The following is a 26951-nucleotide window of genomic DNA, read 5'->3' as shown; positions in this document are numbered from 1 at the left end:
TAAAAGTATTTCAATAGTTTTAGATTTTAAGTGAAGTTTATATAGTTTACATTTATGACCAATAGTAATTTTGGCATTTTCTGTGTTCTACCACCAGTTCTAAAAATGGTGACAAATTAAAGAAAGCGGTGCTCCTAAAACTGTTTTTTATTTTTCTGTGACAACTGATTATTCTTATGAGAAGTACACTAAGACTATCAAACGAAGACTTATTTAGAATTTCATGCTGATTTTCTACTTTAGACATTTCTGTTCTGCACAGCTCCGTTCTCGCGAGAACTGGGGAACCGTATGTTTTGTCAAATCTGGCAACCCCGGAAGAAAGCCGTGGGGAGTGTGAATTGCTCCAGGAAGGAAAAGTCGAGCGGGTCCATTTCAAAGTTGTCTGCTTGCTGTTTAGTATTAGTGCGGAGAAATGAATAGCCGCACGGCGTGTTGCGTCCTCTGCCGTCGGTCCGAGGAGACGGAAATAACCGGAAATTTATCGACGAAAGACCAGGTCACGGCCCATCAGAACTGCCTGGTAAATATAATCCCATTTGAATTGTTTCAGTCATAGCATTAGCCAACCATAAGGGTTTATAAAATGACGCTAAATGCTGCTTGATGAACTTTCAGACGCAACATTGTAGATGTGAGCCGTTACTTAAACGGAAACTCAAATCAAAGATGGGATCTTCCTTATGATTAAGCCCGAAGATAAAAGTAGTGCAGCGCGTTAATTTGTTTTAAAAGAAAAACACGTTCACAAACAGGTTCCTGGCTCATACTTTGACTTGGGAAAGTTCTGGTTGGATCTCCCAACTGCACTATGTTTTGTTGGGATTTCATGTGATACGAAGGAAAAGGTTGGTTTTCAAAACGTTTTAACAAGAACAATCTGAGAAGTGTGGCTTGCATTTCTATTTGGCCTCCCTCAGTGATTACTTACCACAACTTCCCTTGGCTGCAAATATAGCTGCAAGTTTTGGTACCGTCCTTAGGACACTCCATAAAACAAAATGCTTACAAATTTATGTTTAATCCTGTTTTGATATATACAATTAGCCTCGTTTTAATCAGTAGACAAAAGATATAACCAAAACGGTGTTTCCTAGGAACAATAACTTCATTTTTTGTAACCATCTACCAGTGCCTGACATCGGTCTGAGAAAGGTTTGTCCCTCTTCTCACTTTCAGCTGCTGCAGCAGAACATCCCATACCATAATCCCTCTACCTCAGGTGAATCAAAACAGATAAATTATAGAACTTGGGAGTGATGCACTCCACAGAGAAAGAATATAAGAAGAGGAACAAAGAATCAGAGGAAGGCAACAGGTTGGTCTAATGTTAGGTGGAAGTGTAGGAACCAAGTGATTAACTTTTAAACATTATTAATATTAAACAAAGTAGATTAGCAAGATGTGTAATTTATTTAAAGCTAATAAATAATGTCTTTTTGGCCACATGACTCAGCGGAGAAGAACACAGGCAAGCGTGAAGTATGCCTACAATGGTTCTGACGGTTGCACCTGCCGAGAGACCCTTTAGCAAGCTGAAGCTTATTAAAACTGTTTGAGTATGAGCCACGGTCGCTTGACCCAGTTAGCAGTGATCTCTAAACAGTGTGGCGCGTTTTATGTCATGCTATACTTGACAAATGGGCGAGTGCAAAAGGCACAACATGTTGTTCAAGCTGTTGTACAGCTATTGTTCAGATGTCATAATTGTCAAAATTGAAGAGGTCAAAAAGTAATCTAAAAGAAGGAAATCATGAAAATCTCATAAAAATAAACACAACTCAAAAGAAAAAGAAAACAATTAAATGTGGCTTACTGAACATAAGATCTCTCTCTTCAAAGACATTGCTAGTTAGTGACCTGATTTGTGACAATCAGATTGATTTATTTTGCCTCACAGAAACCTGGTTGCAGCAACAGGATTATGTTACTATAAATGAGTCAACTCCTACTAATTATGTAAATTTTCTAATACCTCAAAATACTGATTGATCAAACAAAAATGTATTAGTCCCAGACCAATCAATAGCTACAACTCTTTTGAATATTTAATCCTTAGTTTTCCTCATCCAAATTGCAAAGCACTAAAACCACTTCTGTTTGTTGTTTTGTACCGTCCATCAGGCCCTTACTCTCAATTTTTAGATCAGTTTTCAGACGTTTTATCTGATTTAGTGTTAAATACAGATAAAGTTATTATAGTGGGGGATTTTAACATTCATGTTGACACTGAAAGTGATAGCCTAAATATAGCGTTTAATGCTATCGTAGACTCAATTGGCTTTGCTCAAAACATTAACCAACCTACCCACCTTTGTCTTCATTCTCTGGACCTTGTGCTGACATATGGCATTGAGTGTAAAGAAATAACAATATTTCCTCATAACCCTGTCCTGTCTGACCATTTTTAATAACGTTTGAATTGAATTTAACTGAGTAATCCACACCTGAAACAAAATGTCATTATAGTACATTATTATTAGACAATGCTGTTACAACCTTTAAACAGCCTGTTCCACTTTTAATTTCCTCATTATCACAGAAAAACACAGTGGAGGGCAATAATTTGGTTCTTCCCCTTCACAAATAAATTCTTTTGTTCATAGTGTTTCTTCATCATTGCGTGATGCATTACAGATCCTTCTCAAAATATTAACATATTGTGATAAAGTTCATTATTTTCCATAATGTCATGATGAAAATTTAACATTCATATATTTTAGATTCATTGCACACTAACTGAAATATTTCAGGTCTTTTATTGTCTTAATACGGATGATTTTGGCATACAGCTCATGAAAACCCAAAATTCCTATCTCACAAAATTAGCATATCATTAAAAGGGTCTCTAAACGAGCTATGAACCTAATCATCTGAATCAACGAGTTAACTCTAAACACCTGCAAAAGATTCCTGAGGCCTTTAAAACTCCCAGCCTGGTTCATCACTCAAAACCCCAATCATGGGTAAGACTGCCGACCTGACTGCTGTCCAGAAGGCCACTATTGACACCCTCAAGCAAGAGGGTAAGACACAGAAAGACATTTCTGAACGAATAGGCTGTTCCCAGAGTGCTGTATCAAGGCACCTCAGTGGGAAGTCTGTGGGAAGGAAAAAGTGTGGCAGAAAACGCTGCACAACGAGAAGAGGTGACCGGACCCTGAGGAAGATTGTGGAGAAGGGCCGATTCCAGACCTTGGGGGACCTGCGGAAGCAGTGGACTGAGTCTGGAGTAGAAACATCCAGAGCCACCGTGCACAGGCGTGTGCAGGAAATGGGCTACAGGTGCCGCATTCCCCAGGTCAAGCCACTTTTGAACCAGAAACAGCGGCAGAAGCGCCTGACCTGGGTTACAGAGAAGCAGCACTGGACTGTTGCTCAGTGGTCCAAAGTACTTTTTTCGAAAAAGCAAATTCTGCATGTCATTCGGAAATCAAGGTGCCAGAGTCTGGAGGAAGACTGGGGAGAAGGAAATGCCAAAATGCCAGAAGTCCAGTGTCAAGTACCCACAGTCAGTGATGGTCTGGGGTGCCGTGTCAGCTGCTGGTGTTGATCCACTGTGTTTTATCAAGGGCAGGGTCAATGCAGCTAGCTATCAGGAGATTTTGGAGCACTTCATGCTTCCATCTGCTGAAAAGCTTTATGGAGATGAAGATTTCATTTTTCAGCACGACCTGGCACCTGCTCACAGTGCCAAAACCACTGGTAAATGGTTTACTGACCATGGTATCACTGTGCTCAATTGGCCTGCCAACTCTCCTGACCTGAACCCCATAGAGAATCTGTGGGATATTGTGAAGAGAACGTTGAGAGACTCAAGACCCAACACTTTGGATGAGCTAAAGGCCGCTATCGAAGCATCCTGGGCCTCCATAAGACCTCAGCAGTGCCACAGGCTGATTGCCTCCATGCCACGCCGCATTGAAGCAGTCATTTCTGCCAAAGGATTCCCGACCAAGTATTGAGTGCATAACTGTACATGATTATTTGAAGGTTGACGTTTTTTGTATTAAAAACACTTTTCTTTTATTGGTTGGATGAAATATGCTAATTTTGTGAGATAGGAATTTTGGGTTTTCATGAGCTGTATGCCACAATCATCCGTATTAAGACAATAAAAGACCTGAAATATTTCAGTTATTGTGCAATGAATCTAAAATATATGAATGTTAAATTTTCATCATGACATTATGGAAAATAATTAACTTTATCACAATATGCTAATATTTTGAGAAGGACCTGTAGTTGATGCAGCCCCGTTGAAAAAGAAGGTAATTATTTGTAGGAGGCTAGCTCCCTGGTTTAATTCAGAGCTGCATACTTTAAAGCACAATGTTAGAAAATTGGAGAGAAAATGGCGCTCTACATACCTAGAGGATTCCTACTTAATCTGGAAAAATAGCCTACTGTTGTATAAAAAGACACTTCGCCAAGCCAGAACAGCTTATTTCTCATCATTAATAGAAGAGAACAAGAATAATCCTAGGTTTCTCTTTAGTACAGTTGCTAAACTTACACAGAGTCATAGCTCTGTTGAGCCATCCATTCCCTTAGCTCTTAGCAGCTATGACTTTATGGGATTCTTCCAAAATAAAATTGATTCTATCAAAAATAAAATCTCTGACATACTCCCGAAGATTATTACTTCATCCTCAGCAAGTGACACAACATTGGAAATAACTGCAGAACCTGATTTGTGTTTGGAGTGTTTTGATCATGTGGAGCTTCCTGAGTTATCAGAAATATTAGCTTCATCTAAACCTTCAACTTGTATGTTAGACCCAATCCCAACCAAATTATTTAAGGAAGTGTTCCCTCTGATTACCAGCCCCATTTTAGATATGATTAATCTATCCTTAGTAAATGGATATGTACCACAGGCTTTTAAGTTAGCTGTAATTAAACCTTTACTTAAGAAACCTTCACTTGATCCAGATGACTTGAAAAATTACAGACCTATGTCCAATCTTCCATTCTTATTTAAAATTCTTGAGAAAATAGTTGCTAATCAAATGTGTGAGCATTTACACAGCAATGACCTGTTTGAAGAGTTTCAGTCAGGCTTCAGAGCTCATCATAGCACTGAAACAGCTCTGCTGAAAGTCACTAATGATGTTCTTCTAGCCTCAGATAATGGACTTGTGTCTGTTCTGGTTCTGTTAGATCTCAGTGCTGCATTTGATACAGTCGACCATAATATTCTCTTAGAAAGGCTGAAATATGCTGTAGGGATCAGGGGAACAACGCTAGGCTGGTTTTAGTCTTATCTGTCTGACAGATTCCAGTTTGTTCATGTAAATGATAAATCATCTTTAAACTCCAGGGTTAATTGTGGAGTACCACAGGGTTCAGTACTTGGGCCAATTCTCTTTACTATATTTATACTTCCAATAGGTAAAATTATCAGGCAGCATGGGATACATTTTCACTGTTACGCTGATGACACTTGTTGTAGAAAAAATTTATTTTCTAAAGAAAGAGAACGATGATAACCATTCAATCAGCTTTATTAATTTTGCCTTAAGGGGGACAGGTCTTACAGCACCAGACATATTACTGAACAGAGCCGAGACCAGAATCCGATGAGACAAAGGCTGGCACCCCCTCTAGGAAGAGTAGAGGTGAGAATCAACCTAACTTTCACGCAGACATCTCGACTCCTCTGCAACTGATTGTTTGTTGGATCAGCAGGGGTTCCAGGGACAGGAAGAGAAACAAAACACCTTTTGTTCAGGCACATTTCCCCTTCAGCTTGTAAATGCCTTGGGAAGCAATTATTAAATTATTTCCTTAACACACTCAGCTTTACTTATCCATGAATCCTGATGAGCCCAACCAGTTAGATAGACTACAAGCATGTCTTGAAGACATAAAAGCTTGGATGACTTTACATTTTTTGCTTCTAAATTCAGACAAGACAGAAGTTGTTGTCTTTGGACCGGAGTCTTTAAAAAAGAAACTGCTTAGTCAATCACTTAACCTGGATGGCATTAAATTGACCTCTGATAATAAAGTAAAAAACCTTGGTGTTATTTTTGACCAGGACATGTCATTTAAATCCCATATTAAACAGGTTTCTAGGATTTCCTTCTTTCACCTCCAGAACATTGCCAAAATTAGAAATATCCTATCCAGGAGTGACGCTGAAAAACTAGTCCATGCATTTGTTAATACAGGGCTGGACTATTGTAATTCTTTACTATCAGGATGTCCACAAAATGCAGTTAAAAGCCTTCAGCTGATTCTAAAGGCTGCAGCAAGAGTTCTGATGAAAATTAAAAAGAGAGATCATATTTCTCCTATTTTAGCTTCCCTTCATTGGCTCCCTGTTAAATCCAGAATAGAATTTAAAATTCTCCTCCTCAAATATAAAGCCCTTAATGATCTAGCTCCATCATACATCAGAGATCTGATTGTTCCATATGTTCCTAACAGGGCACTTTGTTCTCAGACTGCAGGTTTACTGGTGGTTCCTAGAGTCTCTAGAAGTAGAATGGGAGGCAGATCCTTTAGTTATCAGGCTCCTCTCCTGTAGAACCAGCTCCCAGCTTTAGTCCGTGAGGCAGACACCCTGTCTACTTTTAATGTTAGGCTTAAAACTTTCCTTTTTGATAAAGCTTATAGTTAGAGTGGCTTAGGTTATCCTGAGCTATCTCTGTAGTTATGCTGCTATAAGCTTAGGCTGCTGGAGGACATAATGACCACTTTCACCCTCTGTGCTACAGTATCCTACTACTCTCCAAATTTGGATTATTTGCTGTTATTTCAGCTTTTAACTTTATGGTCTCTCTCTTTTCTCTTTCTAGAAGCTACACCTGGCCTGACTCTGTATCTACACACGTGGACAAAATTGTTGGTACCCCTCGGTTAATGAAAGAAAAACTCACAATGGTCACAGAAATTACTTGAATCTGACAAAGGTAATGATAAATAAAATTCTATGAACATTAACAAATGAAAGTCAGACATTGCTTTTCAAACATGCTTCAACAGAATTATTTTGAAAAATAAACTCATGAAACAGGCCTGGACAAACATGATGGTACCCCTGAAAATAATGTGACCAAAGAGACATGTTAAATCAAGGTGTGTCCATTAATTAGCATCACAGGTGTCTACATTCTTGTAATCAGTCTATATATAGGGCTACAGGTAATCACTGTGCTGTTTGGTGACATGGTGTGTTTCACACTCAACATGGACCAGAGGAAGCGAAGAAAAGAGTCGTCTCAGGAGATTAGAAATAAAATTATAGACAAGCATGTTAAAGGTAAAGGTTATAAGACCATCTCCAAGCCTGTGACTACAGTTGCACATATTATTCATAAATGTAAGATCCATGGGACTGTAGCCAACCTCCCTGGACGTGGCCGCAGGAAAATTGATGACCAAACAAAGAGATGGATAATATGAACGGTAACAAAAGAGCCCAGAAAACTTAACTTAAAGGTGAACTTCAAGCTCAAGGAACATCAGTGTCAGATCGCACCATCTGACGTTGTTAATGACCCAAAACACACAGCTAAAAACACCCAAGAATGGCTAAGAGGAAAACATTGGACTATTCTGAAGTGGTCTTCTATGAGCCCTGACCTAAATCCTACTGAGCATCTTTGGAAGGAGCTGAAACATGCCATCTGGAAAAGGCACCTTCAAACCTGAGACAACTGGAGCCGTTTGCTCATGAGGAGTGGGCCAGAATACCTGCTGAGAGGTGCAGAAGTCTCATTGACAGTTATAGGAATCGTTTGATTGCAGCAATTAGTCAAAAGGTTGTGCAAAAAAATACAAATTTAAGGGTACCATCATGTTTGTTCAGGCCTGTTTCATGAGTTTATTTTTTTTATAATTCTGTTGAAGCATGTTTGACAATCAATGTCATACTTTCATTTGTTCATTTTCATAGAATTTTTATTCATTATTACCTTTGTCAGATTCAAGTTATTTTTGTGACCATTGTGGGTTTTTCTTTCATTAACCGAGGGGTGCCAACAATTTTGTCCACGTGTGTACCTGTGACACCTTCCTAGAAGGGTGGCATCGTCCAAGCTTCTGCTGCCAACAACTTAATGCTCACCTTCTACCGATGATCCACATGGCCCTGTCTTTTAGTGTTTAACCCTATTTTTCTCCTAGACGTAGCTACTGCCTGAGCTTTTACTGTGACTAACTGTATGTGCTCTCTCTCATACTCTAAAGTTGGCCCTAAACTGCCTCAGAGTTTATCTGTTTTTTCTTTCTAGGTGAAACGACTAAAGGAGCTACATACATAAACATTTACTTCTCCTTCCCATAGAAAGTACTCCTGGATCAGGGTTTCTTTGTTCTCTTTGTGTCTCTGCTCTGTTCTCTCTAACCCCCAGTCGGTCATGGCAGATGGCCGCTCACACTGAGCCTGGTTCTGCTGGAGGTTTCTTCCTGTTAAAAGGGAGTTTTTCCTCTCCACTGTCGCTACATGCATGCTCAGAATGAGGGATTGCTGCAAAGTCAACGCCAGTGACTGTCCACTGTCTCTACATGCTCATCCAGGAGGAGTGAATGCTGCAAGTCACTGACTCGATGCAATCTGCTGGGTTTCCTAAGATAGAAAAACTTTTTATCCAATTTGAATAAATACCTGAATCTGACTGCACTGTTTGATAGTTAGGATTAATTGGAATATTTGTACCTGACTTGAAATCTATATGGTTCGATTGAATTGACTTAGCCCATTTTAAAGTTACCCACCTTTCACACAATGCAACAGGAAACAACACTTACCAATTATTTTTACCTCCGCCTTCCTCCCTCCCTGTTGGTTGGAGTAAGGGGGAGTCAGGTTTAGCCTAAACCGGCTCAGTTGTGGTTGAGGTGCAAACACACCCTCCATTTCTGCTACCTGTATGACCCCCTCTCTTTTGGACAACTTTTATCAGTGTATTATTTTACTTAGTACCCCTACACATAGCCCGTTCTACAATGACCAAACTCGTAACATTCAGCAGTTTAATCTAACCTCTCCAACAACCCCGCACCTTTCCAAACCCTTTGTGAAGTGCCTTGAGACGACATGTGTTGTGAATTGGCGCTATATAAATAAAACTGAATTGAAGTGAATTGAATTAAATATTTTCACTGCAAAGAATGTATTGAGCACTGGGTGCCGCTGCTGTTACATGTTATTACATTATTATACATTTTTTTTTGTTTTTGACTGAGATAATCACCTCCTGTAATATGTAACAGAAAATAAAAGTCTTTAATAATACTCTTGTTTATTCAAAGTCTGAGAATAAATAAGATTTATACCCGGCCGTTAACATGAAAAAAAAGAAAGTCCGGCCTGGTGGGTGGGTTATGGTGGGCTGTTTGGAGCGCCTGTAATGTGTCTGCATGCCCCTCAGACAGTAGGTAGTTGCACTCCTGCCTCTAATGAAAGTCAAACATGTGAAGTCTCCTGATCAGGTTTAGTGAACGGCCATGTCTTGGTAGGTTTGCTGTTGCGATGTACTTTCTCTATTTTCAGATGAAGGGGCAAGATGTTCAAAACTTGGGAGTAGGTTATAAAACTAAATGTTTCATAACCTAATCCCGCTTTAAACTACCCCATAATTTCATTCCCAACCTGTCTGCTGTGTCCCTTGGTCTTCATGATGCTTTTTCTTCCTCAATGTTCTCTAGGGGTAACAAAGTAAAGGGGGGTGGGATGAATACAAAAGCATATCAGACTATTTTGAATGTTATTTGTAAGTAATTTGGAAAACCATGCGTTATTGTGTTGGTCTATCCCATACAATCTCATGAAACCAAATTGTAGTTTGTGGTTGCAACATGACAAAATGTGAAAAAGCTCTAGGGGTATGAATACTTCTGCAAGGTGCGGTACATGCTGCAATAATAAGCTTTGAAATAAGTTCATCTTTTATTATAGCGACCTAATCTCAGTGAAAACAAATACAATTGACTTTTATAACATATTTGCTCTTCACATATCTGTTTCCAGCTCTACTCGTCTGGCATTTTTTGCACCAACACTCCGCAGTTTGACGACCTGTTTGGCTTCTCTGTTGAAGACGTGCTGAAAGAGGTGAAACGAGGAGGCAAACTGGTAAAGACGGTCGAAACCTTTTACATCTGAACAGATCCTGCCTGTTTGCTTTAACTGCAGCGTTCATTCTATCGGTATTAGTTTTGCGGCCGATGCAGGAGAAAGGGTGCCACAGCAGGGTGCGAGGTGAAACGCTGCAAGAAGACCTTCCATTATCCGTGTGCTGTCGAAGAGGGAGCCAAGACATTTGAGGATGATGACAATGAGACATACGGGTAGGTTTGGCTCAAGGAAAATAGCACCACATTCTAGAGAAACTTCTTGTCTATTAACTTCACCTTTGTTGTGCAACAGACTGTACTGCCTAAACCACAGTAGACAAGGTAAGGGGACAGAGCTGCATGTTTTTATGTTTGTCTTTTGGTTTTTCTTATTCATGATGCATTGAACCCTTTCTTTTTCCTGGCCAGTAAATAGCAGTTCTGTAAATGAACCCAAAACGCCCCCGTCCTCCAGGAACCCCAGTGGAACCGGATCATCCGGGGTTTGCATTCATTTTTATCAGCTGTGGATATTTGAGTATAAGCTTTTTAATTGCGGTCCCTTCTGTATTAATTCATGGACCAATTTCCCCTTAAATTTTCTTTAATTAAATATAAATCCAAATCCTTTTAAGAGTTCTGGTCTGGACCACATCCTTTCTATGAAATTATGATACCCGTTTTTTAATTTTAGGAGATTTATTGCCGTGTCTGTGAGAAGAAAGAAGAAAATATCAGCTTGGACCGTTTATCTAGCAGCAATGCTATGTGAGTATTTCACATACATCAATTCTTTTATTTCCACTTCTTACAGTTCACATCAGCGTCAGAAGTAACCGGAACAGGTTTGTGTTTTTAAGGTTGTACTGTGACAAACATGTTCCTTCATCACGTAAGAGGAAATCCGGTGAGAGCCGTTCCAAAGCTTCGTCCTTTGTTGTTTTGTTTTTTTTATTCCATACATTTATATTTAAATCTTCTAAACCTTTTTGCTCGAGATCCTTTAGCTGCCAGACTGTCGTCCTCATCCAGTAGTGACTCATCCACCGCATCACTTAAATCTATAGAGGTATTACATTTAACATTTTTAAAACTTTTCCTTTAATTCCATGTATTTCTTACCGATCCGATGTTTGTGCTTGTTTGTTTTTGCTTTTCAGAGAAAGCAGAATTTTAATGAGCCGTAAGTAACAATGTGCATTCTAGGATCAGATCTTCTTACTTACTTTGTTTTATTCGTTTTTTTTTTCCTTTATAATATGTTTCACAACACTGTGGAGTCCAAATTGGAGATCAAAAAACATGAGAGTTCATCATATCAAACTGGATACTGTAAAATGTTTTTACAGTATAAAAGTTTAACATTGTTGTTCTCTATAAATCTAGTAAAATGTTCAGGGTTTCAGCTACAATTTCAAAAATATAACTAAATCAAATGAAATCTTTAAATGTTACAGACAAACCGTTTAAACCCATATGAATTATTTTTTATGTTGGCCCTCAGGCAAAAAGAAGAGTCAGCTATGTGGTGGGAACTATTGTTTAGTCTCAGAAGATTGTTGGAAAATCATTTTCAGTGAACATAGTGGCTGCAACCACAAACCATGCAAAGAGGGGGAAGAATAAGACCACAAGACATCTCTGTGTCTCTCTTTCCTCATTTAAGATGGACTGGGGTCAAGTGAAAAACAAACTAGGTATAGGGTGTCGTCAAGCAGGGAGAAACGAAGTACTTTCTTGGTTTTCATTTGGTAAGGAGCAAAGATTCAATGGCATTACTCTTGTCATATGTTGTAGGTTGTCCTAAGACAATTTATAATCATTAATATGCTGTTATTGACCATTCTCTCTACTGACAAATGTTGTTTATTTATTGCCGTAAAATTTCTATGAAGTCTAAGTGCCACTGCAAAGGTTTTGTTGGGGCATGGTTTCATTAATCCCCTTGCAGCTAATAGCGTTTTTGCTAACTTTCCAAACCGCTATCGGACCATTTAGCCTCCGCTAAATTAGGTTTTGCCACTTTTATTTTTTAGTTATTCGTTGTTTTTTTTTTACAAAACAGGAAAAAGAGCTGCACAGAACTACACACACACACGCAAACAAACAAACAAAATAAGACATCTTTACATTTGCAAGTCTTTCTATATGAAACAATTCATATATGCCTCCCTAAATAATTAAATCTGAATATACATACTAACAACACATAAAAGTAGAGAAGAATGAACATTTCTTATACATCTTAGGGGAGAACGCGGTTGGTTGTCACAGTCGCCAAAACTCATCTCCTAGAGGGCGCTGTTACAAAATGTTTGCATGTAAATTTTCAAAATAGTTTTCACTGACGAAATTTTCATTTTAGCAGTTTGATACGGGACATTGACTTGAGGACTTGACCTGTTTTCCCATCATAATGTAACTTTTTTTCTCTGTTCCTTTTCTTTTGTCATTAGACAATATATTTATAATTAAACGCTTATTATCATTTAAAATACAAAGGGAGAGTTTATTCTTTGCTAGACTACAGCATGTGCCTGCTAGCACAGCTGCAAGAAAAACATGCTCTTCAGGGTTGGTTGTCACATGGGTCTAGTGCACACAGTGCAAGAAGTGGACACACCCAAACTGTACACCAGGACAGCCACTGTACATCTATCAAAATGTTTTGTGTGACTACCAACCTCGTTCTCCCTAACATTGTACAGCAATGTTTCGACAACTTTACGTCTATGGATTAGTTCCTTAATTTGTTTCTTTCTGTTGTGGCCATGTCTCCGAAGAGTCCGGTAGGCACACTAGTGCGTGTACATGTGACAAGACGTCATTTTGCAACACAGCAGCAGCTAGCTGAAGATTTATGCCAGGATGTTTTAACATAAAATCTGCTTCGTCTGAATATGTGCAAATACATTTTGGATTTCTAAAAATTTGTTTTGAATAATCACCACCACATTTTGACTATCCGGAATGGCATTTAAGGAAATCTGCCATTTACAGTCTTACCAAGAAGAATAAAAATTCAAGACATCTTCAATCACATTTTGATGGATCAAAATGCCTTTCAAGATATCTCAAATGACGTCACTGGATTTGTAATTTAAAGGGTCACACATCCATAATTACAATTCAAGATATCTCAGACTTCTGCGATGGACTGGCGACCTGTCCAGGGTGTACCCCGCCTCTCGCCCATAGACTGCTGGAGATAGGCACCAGCTCCCCCGTGACCCACTATGGAATAAGTGGTAGAAAATGACTGACTGACTGACTGATATCTCAGACTTAATTATGATTGATCAAAAGGACATGTCTAGGTATCTGAATTAAAGAAGCTGTCCAAACTCTTGACTGCTGAATTTTGGGGGGCTACAATGGCACTGGCTGTTTTGGAAATAAATGTCAGAAAATGCCACAATATTGAAAGAGCTCAGCAGAATGGGATATGCGGACAAACGCGAAGTCCGTATTTTTAAAGATTGCTTCAGAGATCTGCTCTCTCCCGACACATTATATCTTTCTCTGACCACCGTATTTTGTGACCCCAGGAGGCGCTGTTGCCTTTTCATTCTAAGAACTTGGCCTTAAAGAGGAAAATGTTGTGACAAAAGTTACACTAATATTGTGGTAAAGGAGGTGGTGTCCAATGCCAGGTATTTGTAAAAAAAAATTCCCTGAAATCTTAAAATACAGCTTAAAAATCAACCTTTAAAAGATAACTCACAGGTACGCAATCTCTATTTAACGAAGTATGTTTTGCTGTTAAAACTTGCATGTTTATAAACACAAGAATTTGAGTTCAACTGCCCTGACATTGCAGACCACTGACCAGCAAACGTAAGTAAGGTTAAAAGGCCTTATAAACTTGCTGCTAAAATGCCACCTAAATTTGGGACGTTTTGTCAAAACAGAATAATTACCTGCTGACTACAGAGCGCACCTGATTAAAAGCCTCATGCTCTAATTTTAGAAAGAAAACCAATTTTGTACATCAGGCCGCACCGGATGTTAAGCCGCGGGTGTCCCACGTTGTAATATGATTTACACAGAAAGATGCTGCTTTGTACCGGGAAACATTACAACAAACAAGGATTTTCATGCTTCCACGATCTTTGTAAATGAGTTCAAATGTGTCCTCTGCTGTGTGCTAGCTTTTTGGTTAGCTGTGCCCACCGCAACTGGTTTACTCCTGCATTACATACCCATATTTAATTATATACCCATATTAAAATTATACATTCACTCACATAAATATTTGGCTAGATGCCACTAAGCAAGCTACACACAAACAGTCAGGAAGGCCCCGTCATTATCCTGGCTGCATTATTCACTCCAAAAACGGTTTTGGTGTGAGTTTGGGATCATTGTCCTGTTGTGTCAGTCACGTGACCCCTTCTGTCACCCTCAGGTCAAAGAAAAGTGGTCAGCATGTTCAGGAAACCACCAAAACTCAAGCCTTCCATAAACTGGAAAACTACTGAAACACTGTCCACAGTGAAGGTAGTTTTATATCGGCGTGTAATTGGAGAGTGCTGACAAAGAAAGAAACATTTGCTTCAAAATGGACACCTGCGAGCTTGACTGAATTTGTCTGCAGTCGACATGGACAAAACTAACGTCTTCTGAAACGTTTTATGGTAAAATGAGCGGTGGTGGCAGCATCATGCTGAGGGACTGCTTTGCCGCCAGTGGTACTGGGTAGAATGATGAAGACGGAGTATTAGCTCTAAATTTTCTAACTCCATCTAAACTCAGCAATTAGGTGAGTAAAACATAGATTTGATTCCAGTCAAGTAGCCTAAAATGTAGTTTCTGAAATGGCCTCAACTACAGCACTATTTAAATTTATGAACAATGCTTCAAAGCCATGCCTATGGCAGGACCCTACAAAACAAATGTTCTTCTTTTAATTGTTCTCTTGTCTTGAAAGCTATGATGATCCCTTTGACCTCTTTCTCACAGGGAAGGAGAGAGCGGTGCATCCAAGAGGAAATCAGTAAAAAGGAACAGGATATTATCTGACGAGCATTCAAACACAGGTTAAAACTTTTAGAATGAAAGAATAGTAACTAATATTCCTTTTATTGTATTTATATTTATTCACTTTCTTCTACAGATGTGGAGGGACTTATGGCTCCATTAGAGTCAGATTTAGAGGAAAGTGTGCAGGAGCATGAAGTAGGTTGGGTCTTTTATTGTTTCTTTGATGCGATTACTGGAGCCTGAAGATGTTTAATAATCGGATGTTTTCTCTTTCAGTCAGCTGTGCCTCTACTCATCAGGTACCACATGCTGTATTTTTACTTCCTGATTGTACGTTTTGAAATGTTGATGAAACAAAATGGCTCCTATATTTTTCATTTGTGCATAAATGTAAGCTATCATGCATAACTTTTTGTTGAGTTTGCATTAGAGCATAACTACCACAATGTTCTCTTCTCACAGCAAGCACTCCAAAAACCCTTCAGGTTCCTCACCAGGTGAGCCCACACAGCAGTTTTAGTTGAAAATTAATGCAGAATGTAATGCTTCTTTTAACCTCGCTTGGTTTTTCAGGGATTCAGGTGGAGAACGTGAGAGCAGATGTAAATACCAACGAGGATGAAACAGTCATACATTCTGTGAGATCTCAATCTTTTCCAAGCAGCTTTAAGATTTATTTAATTCTTCTGATTCTGTGTTTATAATATGTGATTTTTATGGGGAGTGCGAGCAGCAGAATGGCGTTGTGATGTCAGATGTGTTGTTTCCTCTCAGGATGCTGAGTCCGAGAGTTTGCTGTCTCCAGTGCCGAACTGCGCTGAGCTTCACTCTAATCCTCCACCTCAAACCGTACCTGACGAGTGTCCCCAGGTTCAGTCGGTTGAGAAGGAGGTGCAGACAATAAAGAGAGAATTTGAAGGTACAATCTCCCTAGCTTGGTATGGTGTCTCCTTGCAGTAATATTAGGAAGTTGGTAGGAGTGGTGTTTTAGTCCTACACAGTGTGGAATGTAATTATTTTCCAGGTCTGGATAAATGTGGAAAATACTTTTATTTCTAGACTTGATTACCTATTCTGTGGTCTGACGTGTTGAATCCATCCATCTGTTGATCTGTCATTTGTTCATCCACCAATCTATGTGAACTTCGTTCGACTGTCAGTATTTATATTTAAGACCTAGATTGAGGGCTCTGGAAATTGCCTTGTAGGAAAGTTTGTGTTTGAACCCGGTTCCTAGGATGAAGCAGGATCATTCACCCTTAGGTGTGTTTTGGACAAATCAATCATCGTACTAAAACATTGTGATCTTGCAATAGGCTGGAAAGACATAACTCTGTCTCTGTTTTCAGAGTCCAGTTATGAGCAGTGTCTGGTCCAAGGTCCTGAAGAACACGTCGACAGACCTTGTGTCCCGCAGCAGAGCCCCGCTGCTGCCGATCCTTCCCCAGAGCACTCTAAGCCCAGCGGCCATGCGCCATGCTTCAGCTTCGACAACGCTCTGCACAAACCCATCCATATGACTGTGCTCTCATCTCCATCCCCCTCTCCTCCCTCTACACCTATCCCAGAGTTGTCCTTTTGCCAAAGGCCTTCTCCTGCAGAGGTTTCCCCGACCCAAACACCTCCCTCAGGCCCAAAGCCTGACATAGACTCAGCCACATTCTGGAGAAATTGCAACATGGCTGGTTGTACGCAGGCCATCTTCACTGAGTTTATTACAGAAATAAACAACATTTCCTGCAGAATCCAGTGTGATCAGGCCAGCCAAGAGGGTAAGGAAGAGAAAACAAATACTGCACACAACTAAGAGCTTATCTTTTTGCTAAACACAACTAAGGTGATATTAGGAAAAATGTTTTTTTGTTTTTAATTTTACAAAAGCACACATTTAGGCACTAACAATTTGTAGTTAAACTTATACTTTTATGTTTAAGGTGATCAGAGTTTCTATCAACATGTCATTTATAACCCATGACTTCCTGTTTCCCTGGTGTATGAACATGATGCGACAGAGAATTCACTCAGGGTGTATTTACATGGCCGGTCCAGGGATCGGTAGAAGTTAGAAAAACCTTCAGTTGGCCCGGCTTGTTTTCACACAGATTTTTAGGCCGGGCCAAACAGCGCCGTGTAGTTGCAACGGATTGTTTCGGGGGGCAGTATTGCTCCAGTGTTGCGCTAATGGAGAAGACAAAAAGCACGAAGAAGAAAGTCCGTCTTATCAGGGCTTCTGTTGCCACATGTAGTTCTGCGCCTGCACCTCTTCACTCCTCCACGTAGCCTCTTACGTCACATCCTCTCTTCCTGGTTTTGGTACTGTGGCCCAGCATTGCATTCACCCTGCAAGCGAACCGCTCCAGGGTTAAGTGCTGGAGGATCTTTGATGGAAACCACGTGGTCTTGTTCTTTTGAGCTTTTCAGCGACAAACAGTCTTGTTAGTCTTGTTTAAAACAAAGGATAACAATGTGTAAAAGCACTTAATGTATGGTGGAGGATCTGTGGGGACTATACCAGAAAACTGAAAATGGGTCATCATTGCGACAATAAAATCCTAAATCCTATAGCAAAACTGTGAGGAGATGAAAGGAGAGGACGTGCTTTTCTATTGGCAATAGGAGGTACTACAAAGTAGAACCTCCAACGTATTAATATGTTTGGGAGTCAATAATTGTTGCACCAGTGTTTAAGAACGATTCTTAATCTTGTTTACAATTCTTACCAGGAGCACAGGATATGTTTTTAATAACTAAAACAGTCAAACTTTGCTCTCCTCACAGATTATGACCGGGCACTTGCAGTGATGAGGGCTTCTGGAAGACTTGCAGACTTTGTTACCAAGCAGGACGAAGGTATGTTAACTACCTGACTTTACATTCAGTTTATATCATCAAAGAAAACCTTATATTTTTGGCATTATTGCTTCATTTTGAATGCTCAAAACAAACAAACAAAGGCTTTCCCTATAAACAAAGATACTGCCACTTTAGAGTAGGTGCCTAACTGGGAACCAGTTCTTTCTGTTTTGACCTCCCAATGCTGTAGCTCTAGCCAAAGCAGGTTTAACTTATAAAGTGCAGTTTTAATATCAAACAAAGATGTCCCCATTAACTACAAAATGCAGTTTTCAAATGATGATTTTATTTATTAAGGGGAAAAGGCTATCAGAACCAGCCCAGTTCTGTATAAAAAAAGTAATTGCTCTTGATTTCTAAAGCGTGAATTAGCTGTGATTTTCCATAAAGCTTTGGTTTCACTAGGCTAAAAGTTCTCCAAAAGCAACAAATCATGTCTCGATCAGAAGAAATTCAAGAACAGATGAGAAACGCAGTCTTTGACATTTCTCAGTCTAAATCTCTGAGACTCCAGAAAACAACAGTGAGGCTATTCTCCACAAATTAAAAAACATGGAACAGTGGTGAGCCTTGCCAGGAGTGGCCTGCCTATGAAAATTACTGCAAGAGTGCATCACAGGAGGTCACAAAACAGCCCACAATAAAATAAGAAGCTCTGCAGGCCTCACTCACCTTAGTTAAGGTCAGCGTTCATGATTCAAGGCCAAAATGACTGCTGACCAAAGAAAACATGAAACATCTTGATGATCCCCAAGAAAATATTCTGTGGGCTAACGAGACAAAACCGGAACATCTTGGAAGGTGTGCAAACCCGTCTGGCATTTCAGAGTAGGAACATCATACTAACATTCAAAACGGTAGCGTGGTACTCTGGACAACTTAGCATTGAACAGAATCAGTGTGTGGATGTCCCATAATTTTCTTCAGTTGAATAAAAACAAGGGCTGCACGGTGGCGCAGTTGGTAGCACTGTTGCCTTGCAGCAAGAAGGTCCTGGGTTCGATTCCCGGCTGGGGTCTTTCTGCATGGAGTTTGCATGTTCTCCCCGTGCATGCGTGGGTTCTCACTGGGTACTCCGGCTTCCTCCCACAGTTCAAAGACATGCCTGTTAGGTTAATTGGTAACTCTAAATTGACCGTAGGTGTATGAATGAGTGTGTGCATGGTTGTATGTGTGTTGCCCTGCGATGGATTGGCGACCTGTCCAGGGTGTACCCCGCCTCTCGCCCATAGACTGCTGGAGATAGGCACCAGCTCCTCCGCGACCCACTATGGAATAAGCGGTAGAAAATGACTGACTGAATAAAAACAAAACGGAAGTAATTATATTTAGACCAAAGGAGAAGCAATCAAGAGCGTTCTAGAGGCAGCACACAGCGTCAGTTACTACAGCTAGAAACCACTGATCAGGTCTGAAATCTGGGATGGACTCAGACCTGAACCTTCAGAGGCACACAAAGACAATCACTAAGTTGGCCTTCTGTCACCTGAAGAATATTTCCAGGACTAAAGGAATAATGTCCCAAAAATCTCATCCATGTGCTTATCTCAAGTCAACTTAATTAATGCGGCGGTGTCTTCACAGGTCTGCCTAAAAAGTCAGTCAGACAGCTGCAGATGATCCAGAACGCTCCTGCCTGCATCCTCACTAAAACTAAGACCGTATAGATCATCAACCCAGTTCTGAGGTCCTTACAGTGGCTCCCTGTATCTGAAAGAATAGACTTTAAATACTTCTGTTTGTTTATAAGTCACTGAATGGCTTAGCACCAAAATACATGAAAGACTTATTGCTGTTGCATTAACCCTCCAGACCACTCAGGTCTTCTGGTTCAAGTCTACGCTGCATCCCCAAAACCAGAACCAAACATAGGGAAGCAGCATTCAATTGTCATCCTCTAATCTGGAACAAACGTCCAGAAAAATGCTGAATCCCTGAGTTCTTTTAAATTAAGTTTTAAAACCTATTTGTTTAGAGTTGTTTTTGATTGTTCTATTTAAACCATTAACTAAAACATATTGGTTAAAGATTTCTATTTAGGATAAAGGTTAATTAGGATTTTCCACCTTGGAAGAGACAGCTAGGACCTCGCTATCCACAGTGAGAAGCAGTTCACTGTAAAAGACCCCTCCCTGACAGACCACGGCTGAGCTGGGCTCTCATAGAAGTTAGGAGGAAGGTACAGAGCACCAGGATGTCTCTGACTCTTGTTCTAAAAGTGGACCAGTTTTAAAAGGAACATTCTCCCATTATCGGGATGCATAATGGGTCAGAACAGTCCTAAGGGGTTGTCTCCTTCTGTTTTATATGGGCCAAAAAGCACCAGGTGCATCAATGAATGGGTTAAAGATTCAAACTTTAAAAGTTGTGGTCATTCATTTTAATCTGAAGTCCAACTTTACTTTACTTTATCATATCACTGCAATTTACTTTTTTAAATGGTATGGTCATCATGTAAAACACTTTGAATTGTCTTTTTGTGCTATACAAATAAACTCGCTTGGCCTTTTATTGAATATCATTTTCCCCTAATAAATATATATTCTATTCACTCAGGTCTGATGTTAAACTGTGGTGATTTGTGGTGAATTTCAGTGTGACAAAAAACAGAAAGGGGCAAATGTTTTTTCTCACCACTGTAATGGGATTTTTCAGGTTAAAGATGAAGGTGAAGAATTTAGTGGTACCACAAAGCTTATTTATGCATAAATGAATACAGGTCCTTCTCAAAATATTAGCATATTGTGATAAAGTTCATTATTTTCCATAATGTCATGATGAAAATTTAACATTCATATATTTTAGATTTATTGCATACTAACTGAAATATTTCAGGTCTTTTATTGTCTTAATAAGGATGATTTTGGCATACAGCTCATGAAAACCCAAAATTCCTATCTCACAAAATTAGCATATCATTAAAAGGGTCTCTAAACGAGCTATGAACCTAATCATCTGAATCAACGAGTTAACTCTAAACACCTGCAAAAGATTCCTGAGGCCTTTAAAACTCCCAGCCTGGTTCATCACTCAAAACCCCAATCATGGGTAAGACTGCCGACCTGACTGTTGTCCAGAAGGCCACTATTGACACCCTCAAGCAAGAGGGTAAGACACAGAAAGAAATTTCTGAACGAATAGGCTGTTCCCAGAGTGCTGTATCAAGGAACCTCAGTGGAAAGTCTGTGGGAAGGAAAAAGTGTGGCAGAAAACGCTGCACAACGAGAAGAGGTGACCGGACCCTGAGGAAGATTGTGGAGAAGGGCCGATTCCAGACCTTGGGGGACCTGCGGAAGCAGTGGACTGAGTCTGGAGTAGAAACATCCAGAGCCACCGTGCACAGGCGTGTGCAGGAAATGGGCTACAGGTGCCGCATTCCCCAGGTCAAGCCACTTTTGAACCAGAAACAGCAGCAGAAGCGCCTGACCTGGGCTACAGAGAAGCAGCACTGGACTGTTGCTCAGTGGTCCAAAGTACTTTTTTCGGATGAAAGCAAATTCTGCATGTCATTCGGAAATCAAGGTGCCAGAGTCTGGAAGAAGACTGGGGAGAAGGAAATGCCAAAATGCCAGTAGTCAAGTGTCAAGTACCCACAGTCAGTGATGGTCTGGGGTGCCGTGTCAGCTGCTGGTGTTGGTCCACTGTGTTTTATCAAGGGCAGGGTCAATGCAGCTAGCTATCAGGAGATTTTGGAGCACTTCATGCTTCCATCTGCTAAAAAGCTTTATGGAGATGAAGATTTAATTTTTCAGCAGGACCTGGCACCTGCTCACAGTGCCAAAACCACTGGTAAATGGTTTACTGACCATGGTATCAATGTGCTCAATTGGCCTGCCAACTCTCCTGACCTGAACCCCATAGAGAATCTGTGGGATATTGTGAAGAGAACGTTGAGAGACTCAAGACCCAACACTCTGGATGAGCTAAAGGCCGCTATCGAAGCATCCTGGGCCTCCATAAGACCTCAGTGCCACAGGCTGATTGCCTCCATGCCACGCCGCATTGAAGCAGTCATTTCTGCCAAAGTATTCCCGACCAAGTATTGAGTGCATAACTGTACATGATTATTTAAAGGTTGACGTTTTTTGTATTAAAAACACTTTTCTTTTATTGGTCGGATGAAATATGCTAATTTTGTGAGATAGGAATTTTGGGTTTTCATGAGCTGTATGCCAAAATCATCCGTATTAAGACAATAAAAGACCTGAAATATTTCAGTTAATGTGCAATGAATCTAAAAGATATGAATGTTAAATTTTCATCATGACATTATGGAAAATAATGAACTTTATCACAATATGCTAATATTTTGAGAAGGACCTGTAGTTATCCACATACAGTGGCTTGTAAAAGTATTCATACCGCTTGAACATTTCCACGTATTATCACATTACAACCACAAAGAAATATATTTGATTGGAATTTTATGTGAAAGACCAACACAAACATACAACTGTGAAGTGAAACGAAAATTATAGATGATTTCGCAGTGTGCGAAAGTATTCAGCCCCCCTGAGCAAATTCCTTGTGGAACCAACTTTTGCTGCACATCCAGTGACTGAAGTCGTTTCTTTGCCAAACAGCTCAAGCTTAGTCAGATTACACGGAGAGCGTTTGTGAACAGCAGTTTTCAGATCTTGCCTCAGATTCTCGATTGGGTTTAGGTCTGGACTTTGACTGGACCATTCTAACAAATTAATATGTGTTACCCCAGTCTGAGGTCTTTAGTAGGTTTTTATCCAAAATTGCCCTGTATTTGGCTCCAGCCATCTTCCCATCAATTCTGACCACCTTCCCTGTCCTACTGAAGAGAAGCACCCCCAGAGCATGATGCTGCCACCACCATATTTGACAGTGGGGTTGCTGTGTTCAGAGTGATGTGCAGTGTTAGCTTTCCGCCACATATAGCATTTTGTATTTTGGCCAAAAAGTAAAATTTTGGGCCCGTCTGACCAAAACACCTTCTTTCACATGTTTGCTGTGTCCCCGACATGGCTTCTGGCAAACTGCAAAGTTCAAGGGGTATGAATACTTTTACAAGCCACTGTAACTGGTTAAAAACATATTAACTGTGTATTTCTATGAGTATAGGCGTTTTTTTAAATTTCTGTTTTAGATGCAGTCCTTTTTTTTTCTTTTAAATGTTCTTCCCCTTAAACGGTGGTAACCTGCAGAGAGTGCACCATGCCTGTAAGATCAACGCCGGTGGCGTTAAAAACCAAGGCTCAACCACCGCTGAGACGTCAAACCTAAAATTCTCCTGTCATTAGTCGTCATTCGTGAACCAAGCAGAGAAAGCTCGCTGTTTTCTCAACCAGATTAATAAACTTTCCAAAATGTGTCGGCTTCGCTTCGCTCTTAGCTTGGTGTGTTCTCACAGGTTTGGACCTCTCGGTCTAATCTAATTTTAATGAATTTTAAAGAACACGTCAATCTGTTCTTCCATCCTGAAACTTCACCATTAAAGCTTGTCCAGCAGTGCCTGCAGCAGACACAAATGAGCCGAGCCGCAGCTGGGCCCATTTGAAATTTAAATTCCTCACAGAAAAACGAAACAAAAACACACTTTCAGTGGTTTTTAGGTTTGTGGGCTCTGGGGTCATTTGTTCTTCATCCAGAGAGTCTACATCACTTAAAAGACTCCAGAAAATTGACAAATGACACAAATGCAGGAAAAATAAGAACCGTTTTTTTCTGTAAATTAATAGAGGAAGTTTTAATTTCGAAAACAATTGAAATTGGGTTTGAAGTCAAAGTTTATCAGAATAAGCTTTTATTAAAAAGGTTATTTTTTAAATTTAAATATAAATATATAGAAGAAGGGAAATAAAAAAGATTTATATATTCAGTGTTTTACCAGTGAGAAAGGCATGGTTGAATGAGCTCTTCAATTGAATCCGCCTTCAAACAGGGTTTAACTTTTACCTGAAAACTCTGATTTTAGAGTTGGACAGGAGACGAATGGAGCTGCAGAGAGCGTCGGCAGCTCTGAAGGACATGGCCTCAGTTCTGAGGAGATGAGTCCAGCCACTGGTACCACTGTGAAGGTACTAGTCTTATACTGGAGATCTCCATGTTTTAACAGGGTCACACAGTTTGAAACACCTTTTAGTATTTAAGGTAGTTGCATTAGAAAGTGTGTGATTAGGAAATAAAGCTAGCCATGTTAGGCTCGCTGTTATTGTGAAAACAATCTTTTTAAATGTGCAAATTTGTTTGTATTTTAAGGCTGTTGATGTATTTAATATTTTTGTATTTTACTGTCTCGACTGACTGTTTACATGACCATATTTGAGGATCTGAAATGTTTTAACTATAACCTCAGAGGCAGATGCATGTATGTCTGTTTGTTGAGGAATTAATGTCTATGTGCTTTTAATAAAACTCTTATAAAAAATGAACTGAAGGCTAATTCTCTGCATTTTGTGAACAGGTTCCTAAGCTCTCACATGTGAAACCATTTAACTTGAGGAATGGGCATTTGAAGAAAAATTGCTAGTCCTGAAATATTGTCCCTTCGTGCACATTTTGCTTTTGCATTGCTAATTACCGACTCATAGTTTTAATACCCCTTTAATTTTTGCACATTTTATTTTGTTAAACCATGTGGGTCCATCACAAAGTAGTGCATCAAATAATTATACACTGTTTAAAAAGAAAAAATATTGACATATAAATCTGTGAAATTTTGTGCACATTTATATTCATCCCCCCTGAGTCAGTACTTTTCAGCACCACCTTTTCACTGCAATTACAGTTGGGTTTAGTGTTTAGGGGCATCTCTCTGCCAGCTTTACACAACTAGAGACTAAAGCTTTTGCAAAACATTTCGTTCTCAGTCAGAACAGATGTAGGGTGCCACATTATGTCTCACAATGGGGATGTTGTGTTCAGGGTGCTGTGTTGGTTTTCCCTCACACATAGTGATCTGCATGTAGACCAAAAGGTTACATTTGAATTTTGTCTGACCAGGGCTACTTTTTCCATGTTTGCTGTTGAGGTTAGCAGCAAATTGCAGGGTGGATTTGTGGCTGTCTTTCAACAATTCATTAGTTTTGCCACTTCTCCATAAAGGACAGATTTGAAGAGTGTAAAAGTTGTCTTACTGACAGATTTTCCCACCTGAGCTTTAGATTCAAGCAGCTCCTCCAGAGTTGCTTCTGTGAGTAATGCTCTCCTTGTCCAACCTGTCCGTTTCGGTGGTGCCATAGTCTTTGTACTTTCAGGAATGTGTTGAAGGCTTCTCTGTAAAATGTGCAAAGCCTGAAAAGGGTTCTGTTAGGTTCTGTTCTTTTGTGTCCTTTAGGCTTAAAGCAGGGGTCGCGTTAACCGAATATTTTACAGTTTTGACCTGTTTTTTTTAAACAGTGACAGAAAAATCTGAAGGACCATCCGTCATTTTGACAGATTCCAATTCACACCCTCGACCACTTGGTGGCGAGTTTGCAAATTATTTACCTGTTTGCTACCGGTGGGGCGCTGAAGCAGAGTGCTTGCTGGATCAGGAGACGCCTGGTTCTTGCCTTGGCTGACGTTGCGCTTGTAATTACAGTCACTAGTGTGGCGGCAGATTCAACCTCCAGAACAACGTGGTTCAGGTCACAGCAGCTGATCTGTTCATATTTGAACTGCAATTGTTTAATTTTATTGTTTATATTTAGTGTCTGGGAACACAGTCAGTGGTTTTGTCACTGCGGAGAAGTTAAATGTATTCATTTAGTTGATGTGGATTCGCTGTCCAGCTTGTTTGGACTGAATATTACATAAAATGAATGGGCAAAAAAATGACTGTGTAATTATTATCACAATAAAAGTGACTGATAAAAATAGATTATGACCGGATTTCTTTTTTTCCCAGTCAGTCAAAATGACAGACAACGAAAAAGCAACATCTGTCTTAATGGTGCTGCTTGTTCACCAAGTTCTCTAACAAACCTCTGAGGCCTTAACAGAACAGTTGGATTTATACTGAGATCAAATTACTCACAGTTGGAGTGCAGTCGGATGCACTGGATTTAACTCAGCAGTTAAGTGGCCACTTCTCCCATTTTCCATTCAGTCTCATGCAGTTCTCCCATCTTGTGGTATTTGGTGGGACATTGCATGCATCTCTTTCTGCATAACCATTTCAAATGCAGCAGAAGTGGTTTGCTTTAGCTGCTCCACTGCCGTCGTCAGAGAATCTGGTGCATAACTGCCGCCTTGTGGTAGCAACAGCACATGACAACCAGGTGCCATTAACAGCAAACATTTATCAAAACAAAATGTGTGAACTATTCAAATGTGCATCCTGTAAAACTATTAATTAATGAAAACCAATCCCTGTTTCGAAAGTTTAAAGTGTGTTTTGTAAATGCAGTATTAACATATTTTGGTGATAACTACTTATTAAAGTTGAGTTGCTTCTGTTCATTTGACGTTGCTCAAATATGGAAAAACAAACAAAAAAAATAGTAGTGTTAATACAGTCTAGAAAAGGTGACAGTAAGTATTGGAAAAAAAAGAATAAGGGAAACATTTCTATTCCCTATCCCACTGTCAAAATTTTGTTCTTACCTTCTTTTTTGTGTCTGTCTTCCTTCCTCATATCATTGCTTGTGTCCTTTCATCCTTCCATATGTCCTACTTCTATTTTTCCCTAGTGTCCTGCCTTTTTGTCCTTCCTTTTTCCCTCCCTTTATATCCTTCCTCTTTTCCCTTCCTTGTGTCCTCCCCCCTTGCATCATTCCTTCCTTCCTCTTTTATGTTCTTTCGTTTCTCCCCACTGTCCTAACAACCCTTTTTTCTTCTGTCCTGCCTTTCTTTCTTTCTTTCCTAACAGTTTTCTCTCGTTTCCATATTTAAAGTTGTGTGCAGTGAAAATATCGGCCATACGTTTTTGGTAAACTGGAGTATTTTTAAATGACTGCAAAGTACTGGGAGTGCTGTGAAGATGAGTCTGAAAAACTCTGGCTGCCTCTATGACATACTCAGATTGGTCCCAGTTTAAAAGAATCCCGGAATTTGTTTTTTAAAAGTTATAATTTATACATAAATACTTGGACTTC

At 39.8% G+C, this 26951-nt stretch overlaps 1 protein-coding gene and 1 long non-coding RNA gene across 6 annotated transcripts; one reads left to right on the top strand and one right to left on the bottom strand.

Moving 5' to 3' along the window:
• The first annotated feature begins 301 nt into the window (after positions 1–301).
• On the top strand, positions 302–24305 carry phf11 (PHD finger protein 11). 5 transcript variants are annotated; one of them, XM_047371278.1, is made up of 19 exons: positions 302–523; positions 5526–5621; positions 9983–10087; positions 10169–10302; positions 10382–10410; positions 10498–10571; positions 10763–10836; positions 10929–10975; positions 11076–11137; positions 11229–11251; positions 15031–15107; positions 15185–15246; positions 15328–15350; positions 15514–15548; positions 15625–15689; positions 15826–15970; positions 16401–16823; positions 17830–17901; positions 23849–24305. In XM_047371278.1, the coding sequence occupies exons 1-19, from the start codon at positions 416–418 to the stop codon at positions 23923–23925; spliced, it is 1731 nt and encodes a 576-aa protein (XP_047227234.1). In that variant the 5' UTR covers positions 302–415; the 3' UTR covers positions 23926–24305. The 5 variants fall into 5 exon arrangements, with proteins under 5 accessions (XP_047227234.1, XP_047227232.1, XP_047227231.1 ...); XM_047371276.1 differs by having other exon boundaries at positions 11067–11137; XM_047371275.1 differs by having other exon boundaries at positions 10914–10975.
• A 426-nt stretch (positions 24306–24731) lies between these two features.
• LOC124871864 lies at positions 24732–26845 on the bottom strand. Its single transcript, XR_007039135.1, has 3 exons — positions 26461–26845; positions 25892–26105; positions 24732–25517 (listed from the first exon to the last, which is right to left on the bottom strand). It is a non-coding gene; the product is annotated as an uncharacterized LOC124871864 (long non-coding RNA).
• Positions 26846–26951: the final 106 nt, after the last annotated feature.

Source organism: Girardinichthys multiradiatus, chromosome 7, assembly GCF_021462225.1.
Source record: "Girardinichthys multiradiatus isolate DD_20200921_A chromosome 7, DD_fGirMul_XY1, whole genome shotgun sequence".
NCBI classification, from domain to species: domain Eukaryota; kingdom Metazoa; phylum Chordata; class Actinopteri; order Cyprinodontiformes; family Goodeidae; genus Girardinichthys; species Girardinichthys multiradiatus.
This window is presented reverse-complemented; position numbering and strand designations above follow the sequence as displayed.